This window comes from Lipomyces doorenjongii (assembly GCF_038497915.1).
Source record: "Lipomyces doorenjongii strain NRRL Y-27504 unplaced genomic scaffold V1508scaffold_196, whole genome shotgun sequence".
NCBI classification, from domain to species: Eukaryota; Fungi; Ascomycota; class Lipomycetes; order Lipomycetales; family Lipomycetaceae; genus Lipomyces; species Lipomyces doorenjongii.
The window spans coordinates 28-10,517 of NW_027118263.1; the positions used below are offsets into that span (position 1 = coordinate 28).

Genomic DNA, 10,490 nt, shown 5'->3' on the forward strand with positions numbered 1-10,490 from the left:
AGCCGTCAAACGCTATATGAATCTTGCCCTCAACTCCTCTAAGGATCTCGACCACACGCGCCTTATTGTTATTATAGACTGCGAGAATCCGGCTGCGGACGGTATCGTGACATTAATCCGCTAGTCAGCATTAAGGTATTCGAGGAGTTCGCGAAAGCGCTTGTTTTCGGTCTGGCGGAAAGAGCACTGAGAGTCGATAACCCAAGCGACAAGCAACTGCTGGAACTTCTCTCTTCTAAAGCCACAATCATAGTACTTGCAATCTGCGGTTCTCGAGGATTGTTTGAATTTAAACTAAAAAATGACATGATATTCTTAGACGGAGTCTTCTCCTTAACACTCACTGGCGCCTTGCGTTTGCCAGTTGGGTCCCATATCTGTTGTAATATTGACTATATTGAAGCACACAATAGCAAACAAACATATACATGACTGAAGGTTCCTATGACCTCTATATATAATTGAGTCATTTCCTTCTGGAACCTTCTAGGCATTGCTGCCCTTAGTATGGATGCCTGAGCATGCATCACCACCTCTGCCTTCTGCCTTACCGCTGATGTGTTGACTGATTGCACGCAGGCTATGCTAAAGACAGAGATGGTGATTGTAGCCATCATTGTTTCTTCCGAATGCGAGACTTGCCGCTGTTACTTCTATTACCAAATAGTAGATTAGGATTTCTGAAGTATGTCAGTGCGAATGGGCAACGATTCATACCTGCGAAGTCCTTGTCAGTGTGGACCCATTTCGGTGTCAACCGCGCATTTCGCAACTCCATGAGCCACGTCGTCAACCGTGATCCCCTTTTGTGAAATATGGATATATGTGGTGGATATGGACTTGAAGATGAAAGTGCACTGTGGAAGGGAGGCTGAGAATCTTGATCTCAATGGTGACCAGTCTCACGACTATTCAAGTCTATATATATGCAAATACCGTCTCCAACAGAGGTGACAATGACGCAACGACTAACTCAAAACTCCCCGCTCGCCCACCAAAGCCGCCGAATGAACTTGCTTCATTCGGCAATCTCAGAACACAGCAGACACGAGATCAGAGCTCATGACCTCGTGAAGTGGGGAAACACGGCAAAGCCGCTAACCAGATCGGAAACAGGGAAGGAAGGTTGGCCAGCCCTCCACCACCTGACTCAAGGATCGACCAATCTCCTGACCAGTGACGCAAACAAAGCGGGGTATATCTCGGATACACACCGAGAGAGGAACCCACCACACTGGTAGTGAAGACTGATCTACCTCTGAGAAACCGATTTCTCACACCCTTTTGCCGTTTTCTTGAATACCTCGAGTGTCAAGTAGAAGGTACGACAAAGGGAGCGACACTAGGTCGTATTCAGTAATGAAACAGTAGAGTTCAAATTCTTTCTTGGTAGTCCCGAACGTGGCGTCAATAAAAACCTCTGTCACCTTGGCGCGGTCGAACTTCTGACTGTCTGTGAAACAAGGTGTAACAAAGTCCAATGAAATCCCAGGCTCTTGAAGTAGTTCATAGCCGTCTTGATCGGCCACTAAGAGTTGAGCGGATTTAAAATCATCAACTTCCCTATGCCATTCGCCTTGTGTCAGGGAAATCCAGAAGTTGTAGACTTGTTTTCTTGTGATTACATGCGCTTCAGGCTTCTCGAAATCCGACACATTGGTCATTTGGATCATGTTTCGATAAATTTGGCGTGGCGTGTGACTTAATGTAATTTCGAGGGTTCAGTGTTTCAGGGTTAAACTTCCTTGATTCAGTATGACCATTGTGCTCGTAGATTACTGTTGCGGACGCGTTGGTCTTTGAAAAGCTTATGTGAAACTCGCCGTGGCACTCGAAGTATTCCTTTTGAACTAAAGACATTAGATATATATTGCGGGTTGGGCAGATAATTAAGACCGCGTACCTGTTTACCGCTGTATGGTCGAGGGATCGCTCTCCGCGGGGCTATCTTTGACGGAAGCAGGACAATTGAAACTATACTTCGCTCCGTCACGTCTTTCATGTGCATGCTGCAGATGGAAGTAATATCCTGAACAATCGAAAACGTCGCTCCGCAGCAGCATTGGAACTCTTCTCTGTAAATCGCAATCCGTAGTTACTGCACACGCACCAATTGAGACATCATTATCTATACAAAAGGTCGAGGACAGACGCTGCGCCGTAATATCGAACTTGTGGTCATCACGTTGCTTCAAAAATGTAGAGACGACTTCGACAAATTCTTCGTGAGTATCGTAGCACGCGTCAAGGTCAAATCCTGCGCGCTGCGACATGGTTTTTCCAGCCCGCTGCGATTGATGATTAATGAACATATTCACTTCATCTAGTCTAAAAGTCATGAGCAAACTTACGTTGCCACGGCATTTGTAGCAGCCCCAAAACCTTGACCATCTGCGCCCGCAAACATCTTTGCTAGCTCCTGAAGAGAATCACAACGAATCTGGCGACGACAGGACGGGCATTTTCGGCAGTATTGGGAGTCTTTAAAGATTACTTCAACCTGGTCCATAATGCAAACGAACGGATTAAATTAGAATGCTAATGGCTATTAAATTAGAAGTTCAGAAACTGAAGGAGGAAACGGCTGTTACTGAATATAGTAGAGAGAGTGCGGAAACAAACAACACGTCCGAGGCTAATTCCCGCAAATAAACACATAACCAACAAAAGGGCAAGGGCTACAGCTTCCAGGCAAGTAAACAAATAACAGGGCAAGGGTTACAAACAAAACCGTCTGAGTAAGGTTAGCGCTAGAGTCTAAAAGGAATAGTACATCAGGGGAGTGCAGTTTCTGTCGTCCGGTACTTTGTCGAAGTACCGTCCATAACTTAAGCAAGGGTTAGGGAAAAAGTTGGAACGTTTGGGGACATAGTCAAGAGTCTTGCTTGTGCCGTCAGGTAGCGCATAAATGGCGAAGATTCAGTTATGTATTGACGATTACGCCTCAACAGCGGTGCTGTGGGTCTCAGGCTGTCGGATCATATATGATCTGATCGGTACCCGACGCTATGAGTGTGCATCGGCAATGCAGGAATATGGCGGGCTGAAGAGCAATCGGTAGAGATGTCCATTTCTACAACTTTGCAGAGCCTGATAAGGCGCTTGGTGGACTGATATTGAATCCTTCTGTAACCGAAAAAACCTTTCTCTCTATGCTGGACATCCTCATTGTTGCATCTGGTTCGTATCGCGTAACCTTGCGAAGCACCGGACACGACCTAAAGCCGACTGACGAGCCTCTCCAGCCAGGCCACTATGATATAAGGCCCTATTCTCGCAGAGGTAATGTTGATTCTAAGGAATTCTTTGTATGTAGCAACTGCTGAATTTGACGCAGACACAATATCTATCACAGATGAGCCATGGATAATGCGAATAATTTCACAATCATCCACAGGCAGAGAGAATACATTCCGAACTGAGGTCCGTAAGAGAGACGGGAAGTGCGTGATCACTGGGACAATTAACAGGCGGGCTAATAGAGATAATTGGACTGATTTCCATGCCGCACACATCTTCCCATTGTCCAGTGAAGATTATTGGGTGCAGAGTGGGTTTTCTCGGTGGATTACGAACAAAGGGGAGCGTGACACGGGCATTAACTCATGCCAGAATGGACTACTTATGGAGCCCACTATCCACGAGTTATTTGATGGATTTTATTTCTCTATCAACCCAGACGATGGTTATAAGATAACCTGTTTCGATGAAGATAATAGGAGCATAGACGGGAGAATACTTGACCCTGTTTGTCGAGATCCAAATAACGATCTGAGTGCAAGAGATGAACTGCTAAGCTGGCACTTTCGTCAAGCAGTATTGGCGAATATGCGAGGGGCTGGAGAACCAAATTTTGAGACTGACTTTCCACCTGGCACAGACATGATGGGCGAGATCCTCAGCGGGCCAGCAGCAGCCAAGCGGATGGAGGTAGAGCTTTCTTCTCGATTTGGTGTCTACTTCTTGCCTGGGACTCTCCAAAGCCTATAGTACAATCATGATTCAGCTTTCCAGCTGCTAAGTACCTGTGATATCTGGTGCATACTGGTATTGTAAAGAATTGGCATGGTCTGATTTGGCCCACTAGAGTATTCGTACCGTCGGCAAATCGAGAATTTGATGCGGGCTAGTATAACCCACATCACGAAAGAAGACTTCTTTCCCCGCTACCAGTACAGTAAGAGCTTGCATCGGATGTCAGCCATAGCATAGAGCGCAGCCGGCCAGTTCATCAGGATTGCCTAACGGCCCATGGGAGTTCGCGCCTTCCACTCATGAAAGTACGTTTCTTCGTAAATGGTGTTAAGAGGAGTATCCATATAGCCAGGCTTTCTTCGCCGCGTTTCAAGATTCAATGACAGCAAAGAATATTCAAGGTGGTTTTCGAGGGGCAGGACTAATGCCCTTTGACCCGGAAAGTGTGATTTCAAGGCTAGATGTGAGACTACGGACGCCGTCGCCAGTCGAAGGGTCCTCGAGACTCCTATTCCTTGGGGCTCTACCGCCAAACAACTCAATAGAGACCTCCTCCTATCAAATTTTATCAAGAATCGGATTGCCTGTCATCAAAATAGCTCTCCAACCTCAATTTACGACGCTATCGATCATCTATCGAAAAGGGCGATACAAATGATGCACCAGATGGCTTTATGGAAATCAGAAAACCGAGTCCTTCGAGAGCAAAATGAGACGCTTAGCACGCGTCGTAGGGCTAAGAAAACACGTCTCCGACAAGGAGGAAGTATGACCCTTGCTGAAGGACAAGATATGCAGACCCAAAACGACATGGAGAGACAGATCAAAGAGGAACACGTTACAGTGGTCGCAAAAGGAGGACTGAGAAGAAAGAACGGTGCTGTGGAACGTGCGGGAATTCGGGACATAATGCAAGAACCTGCAAAGATGTGAAGATGCCTCAAGAAGATACTTCTGAATAGTTCTAATTGATTTTCTAGCGTTAAGGTTGCTTTTACAAACGAATATTCGGAGCAGCCCTAGAAATGTGTCTGTATATGTGGATGGCGTATGCGACTTCAAGAGTATACCATCTTTGATTGAGTACAACAGAGTTCTACTTTCGGTATAGTGTGAGGCCTTTTCCGTAGAGCGGTACGAACAGGTACAGGACTACTTAGCTTAAGGGGTCCTGTGTAATCTGGGTAAGGGTAATTTTCTTCTGCAAGAAAACAATGGGGTGCGCACCGCGTTGACGCAAGTTTGCCCAAGACGAGTCCAAGTGCACTCAATTCGCCTTGAAAACTCGAAATGACCCTAACCCCACACACACCACCGTCAATTACGAATAAGAACGGCGCAACGATAGGTGCTTGTTACGTGTTGGACTATCGATCCCTCAAAGCAATAAACAACTTGAGACGCCACGCTACTACTATGACTTATTCCTTGCAAGACCACGGCATAAGTTATTGGTTTGGCTTGAATCGTGCGTAACAACCATAGGGAGTCATGGCAGCAAACAGAAGCCTTGGCCGGGACATTCTCATCTACCTTGCCACGGATCCTACCGTCAGCATAGGAGGCGCTTACACAAACCCGACTTTCACGAAAACCACATTTCTAGACTCGTTGGATGTGCTGATCATACATGACTTACCGCTTCGGGTCTACAAGATTAATGATGGCCGTGTACACATTCAGCGAACGCAGGACCCTCTATTGCCTGGAGAGTATGAGGTTGAGAGTGATGGTAAGTATAATTGGATGCGGGACGTTTACAATGATAGTAAACTTACTTATTATCAAGGACACATGGATGTCACAGACGCGCCGTACTACAAACGAACTTCTTCTGCCATGTCCTCTGTCTCTGCATCAGGGAGGGTTAGGTCATTTCCAGCCGCAGTTCGAGACCGTGATCGCGGATGCGTAATTACGGGAGTTCCACTGACGCAACGCGAGCTCTTGCTACAGCGCTGGACAGGATATGATGCAGCGCACGTATTTCCTGTGCCGCTCGAGTCTATGTTTCACAATTACAATTTCGGGGAATTAGTCGTTCTAGACGAACGTGATGGTAGTGTCAATTCTCCTCAGAATGGACTTCTCCTCCAGACGAATGTACATCGCCGGTTTGACCAGTATGAAATCTCAATCAACCCGAACGTATGGAGAAAACACTAATCGCAGGTGTGGAGAGGAGTCCGCAATCTAACTTGATATAGGATGATTATCGCATAGTCTGCTTCCTTGATGATAGCTTGGGCCTCGCAGGACGACAACTGGATCCTATATGCAGGGACCTTGAAGATCCGCACCACGTTAACGACAACGTTCTCTTTTGGCACTTCCAGCAGGCTGTTCTGGCCAACATGAGAGGAGCGGGCGAACCAGTATTTGATGAAGATATCCCTCCCGGCTCTGATACCATGGATGCCATACTCAGCGGCCCTGCTCCTGCCGAGCGTATGGAATTTGAGTTATCAAGTAGGCTGGGTGACGTTATGCGGGTGCAAGGGTCTTTGTTAATAAAGTGATCGCTATCTTAGCATTACAAGAGAAAAGGGATATGAACATCGTCCCAAAACTGGCGAATATATATAGGACGTAGCTCTTTCATTGCTTACAATATGCATTAGATGATGATCATGCCTGAGCGCTATTTGTATGTCACATTAATCTTTTGCTTTCTGTTATGTCTTGCAAATGATCGTTGAAATCTGACTAAACGCCGAGGCTTTTGGGCATTTTCCAAGCAGATTAATGTACGCAAGATATGGACCTAAGAAACACGATTAGAAGTGAGTTGCCGTATGAGGAGTTAATCAGAGTAGCAAGGCTCGTTGATGCAGATGTCCAAGACTGAAGAACAGTGCGATCTTTTGACGTGGCGGGTCTTGCGGGGGTGAAGCTCTTTTTCTCGTCAGCGACTCCCGATATTTCGAACTGCGCCCTGCACATTTATATGTCACTTGTCTCAATGTGTATTTGATACGTTATTTCGGCGAGATCCTCGGCTGGTCGGTCCAACGGACTATCGGTGGCGTTGTTGGCTTATTAGCCTCCTAGCAAACTTACTACCACTTTGATGGTCAGTATATCGCTGTAGGCACTTCTTTCTATTGATCGAGTCAGGGTATGTCACTGGGGATGTACATATCACCGAGTGATATGATATTGTGTGATGTAAATTATTGTATAATCGACATCACATAAGAGATTCCGGAATCACGCGGTCTCTCAAATGTCGGTCTATAAAAAGCTGCCTCTGATCTTGAATGGAGGAGGCAGGCTTCAGTTGAATAGACACTCCTTCCCAACTTGTATATTCTTTCTAGCTACTGCGATTTCCCCTGAAACCCTCAAGTGCAAAAGCACATCACACAGGGTAGACATGGCCGGACGCGGATATTGGCATCGGCCGTATAGGGCTGGGGGTAGGCTCGGGCTTGTACTCCGATTTCGGTCAGAGGACACCGGTTCCGGAGCATAGCAGAAAGAATAAAAAGATGGTTAACTAGTTAGATTTCATGCGACCTTTTTCTTTCACTATCTTGGCTTCCCTTTCAAACAAGTCCCCCTCTTCAACCTCTTTCCCAGCAGTCCCTCAATTTTGCGCACGAGTTGCGATCGAATACTTCCTTAAATTTGTCTATGTCGAGGAACTCTAATTGATGTTCACCATATCTCCCTTATCCTAACCTTGAAGGCGTTTACTCTACCTCAAGGCGTTTACGCTAACTATTCCCCCCCCCTCCCCCCACCCCACCCCACAATAACCCAGTTGGCATTGATTGAAGGCAGAGAACCAGATCCTTCGGCAAGGATTGGAGGAGCTTAGCAAACGCCGGAGGGCTAAAAAAACACCAGCAAGGAGGATCACTTAGTCCAGGAAGCACAAGATTTACAAGACGAAAGGGACATTGCGCAACAGGTAAAGCAGGAAAAACAGGCAAGTAGTGGTCGGAAGAAAAGCGCGCGCGGCGCTGTGGCAACTGCGGCGAGACCGGACACAACGCGCGCACCTGTCAGATTGTAATAGAGAGGTCTGAGGAAGAGGATTCCGAGTAGCTTCAATTGATTTTAAGCGTTTTGGTAATTGTCGCGATGTTTTATAACGTGGGTGTGGGTAAGTGCGCCGCTCGTTATACATGTACGTTATCACCGATTGTTTTAGAAGCTATACGTCTTATTCTACATATTACAAGTAAAGATATAATATATACGATTTCATGTGTAACGAGGGCGGACTAGACTCGAGGCGTACTGCACTTGGAGGTAACTGGACTGAACCATGCACTTGACTCAACAATCCATGAATACAATATTTTGACCAGACAGCGAGGACAAACCCCTCCTTTTATGTTCTGTCTGGCACCTACTAAATTGTGTTACAGGTAGATGACACCTAACCAACAACAAGACCACGCCAGAAAAACCAAAGGACGCGCAACTCCGAGGCAAATCCCACGCAACACGAAGAGGTAAGCCCACGTACGCACTCGTAAGAACACGGTAAGCACAGAGGTGGCGAATGGGACGATTTCAGCGTGAGCCGATCGTGGCATATCGCCACCCGTTCATGACAATCTCAGATGCAGACGACGACGATTATTCTTCTTGCTAATGCGTCCAGAAGCTGTGTGGCGAGATGATCGGGCCGCTTTGTCGGCCTGTTCTTTGAGAATGTCTTCGTACGTCAACAGAGCTGAGATGGCATCTTTCAGAGGCAGCTTCTCGATCCGCATATTAATCACAAACATGGCGAACTTTGGTCCAAGCGAGATGTAGAGTGCGTCCCGAAACAAATCGTCAGTGACAAATTCATCGCCGATCGCTTTTAGCTGCGTTCTCCGCCACATCATCTTTTCCAGGTGGTCCTCGAGTGAATCTTGGTCGTGCATCTTAAGCGTGAAAATGTCCCGCGTGATGTAAAATTTGTTCCTCTCGATGCGAGCCAGGGAGCGTTTGCGGATGTAGTCCATCATGTCTTATGCGCGCTTGAACGTCGTAACCCATCATTCACGGGGTGAAAAGAAGGAGGCGCTAGGAGACTGCAGTGGAATTGCGGGGAAGAGCAGAGAGGTTAGGTCTCGCAAAATAAGGATGGGATCCCCGAATACGAATAACGAATATTATTCGTAATTTTGCGCCGACCCTTAGTCAAACTTTAATTCAGCCAATCATGACGCGTCAATGAGTAACGCGTCAACGAATAATTGAACGACGCGTCTATAAATTTTGCAATCCCTTGGAGATTAATCAATATCCTACTTAACAACAAGAATGTCTGACATCGATTGTGAGATCTCTACCGTCAGCGGGATGGAAGAGTTATCCGTTGCCATGCGTTGAAAATATATAACTGTAGAATAGCCAGCTAAAATGTGTAAGCTATAAAGTTTATGCTAAGGCATATGCAGGAATACTAAAAGAGCAGAACACGTCATGAGAGTTGATAAGAGTGCGAAGTGCGGAAGTGGTCTTATGAGCTCAGCCACCAAAGCTAAATATAGCTTATGCACACGTCACTTAGGTACGATCTCTTCACACTAGAGGCATAAGAATAACCTCATGTGAAACACTTCTTATTGAGGATTAGACACATTGCGTACTACTACACAGTATTTCTGTGTATATATAGAGGTTTAATTACCTTGGATACGATAGTCAAGACTACGGACATCCAGCAACCCTTTTTCTTTTTATTTAAAGTTCTAATCGAGCTTACTTTCCACTGTGCTCTACCAATCAATATCGCATATTTCAATAGCCAGGTTTTAACAGAAAGGTACAGCTACTTTGCGTCTAGAGCAATTACGCTTTCAAGGCACTGACAGCTATGTCCGGTGTCTGGCACATGTGCTGAATGTAATTGTCAGTGACATTCTTTCTGCTTTGAAAGCAGGCGATCCCAAGACGGCAGTTGACGCTTGTGTTCTCAAGCAAGTAAACCGAGAAATTGGATCGCATTCTGCACTATCAAGACTTCGGATCATGGCTCTTTGGATACCTCGGACTCCTCAACGAAAGCAACAGTGGAAGGCTATCTGCAAAGCAAACGGTAAAAGGAGAAGTTCATCGCATATGATGTGGACACCCGTTTGAACTCCACACATCGAATGCTTCAAGACGCCCTCGAAGCAAAGCAGCAGATAAGGAAGTGGATCGACCACCAACACTATCTTCCTCCTTTTGGTACCAAGACTGGGACCGTCTACACCAGATTGAAACTGTTCTGAAAAAATTCGAGGAGTTCACACTTACCTTTTCCAAATGAGAGCCACAAATCAGTCTGGCTATTCCAATATACTATGAGCTGCGAGACATGCTCAATGGTGCTGCTTCTATGGAGGGAGAATTTTCAGAACTTGATCCAGATATTGTCCTCGCTGTCTCGGTCGGCTTGAAGAAGTATCAGAAATACTATGACTGCATAATTGTCCGAGCTCGCAGGAAGTCCCTATTTTTGATCGAGAAGAGCAACATTATGACGTTCCCGCGGGGATGGAAGACGCAGAGTCTACAGCCGA

At 46.2% G+C, this 10,490-nt stretch overlaps 3 protein-coding genes across 3 annotated transcripts; 2 read left to right on the forward strand and 1 right to left on the reverse strand.

Moving 5' to 3' along the window:
* Nucleotides 1-340: 340 nt before the first annotated feature.
* Nucleotides 341-2,509, reverse strand: V1508DRAFT_407263 (uncharacterized protein; the record flags this gene model as incomplete). The annotated part of the gene is made up of 6 exons (XM_066938845.1): nt 341-343; nt 743-803; nt 1,279-1,701; nt 1,742-1,850; nt 1,967-2,328; nt 2,352-2,509. The coding sequence occupies 6 exons, from the start codon at nt 2,507-2,509 to the stop codon at nt 341-343; spliced, it is 1,116 nt and encodes a 371-aa protein (XP_066792038.1).
* A 399-nt stretch (nt 2,510-2,908) lies between these two features.
* Nucleotides 2,909-3,996, forward strand: V1508DRAFT_429037 (HNH endonuclease-domain-containing protein; the record flags this gene model as incomplete). Its single annotated transcript, XM_066941855.1, has 3 exons — nt 2,909-2,958; nt 3,050-3,282; nt 3,338-3,996. 3 exons carry the CDS (start codon nt 2,909-2,911, stop codon nt 3,988-3,990), a joined length of 936 nt encoding a protein of 311 aa, XP_066792039.1. The 3' UTR covers nt 3,991-3,996.
* A 1,470-nt stretch (nt 3,997-5,466) lies between these two features.
* V1508DRAFT_362493 (uncharacterized protein) lies at nt 5,467-6,494 on the forward strand (the record flags this gene model as incomplete). Its single annotated transcript, XM_066937233.1, has 3 exons — nt 5,467-5,707; nt 5,765-6,123; nt 6,183-6,494. The coding sequence occupies 3 exons, from the start codon at nt 5,467-5,469 to the stop codon at nt 6,492-6,494; spliced, it is 912 nt and encodes a 303-aa protein (XP_066792040.1).
* Between the last annotated feature and the right edge of the window lie 3,996 nt (nt 6,495-10,490).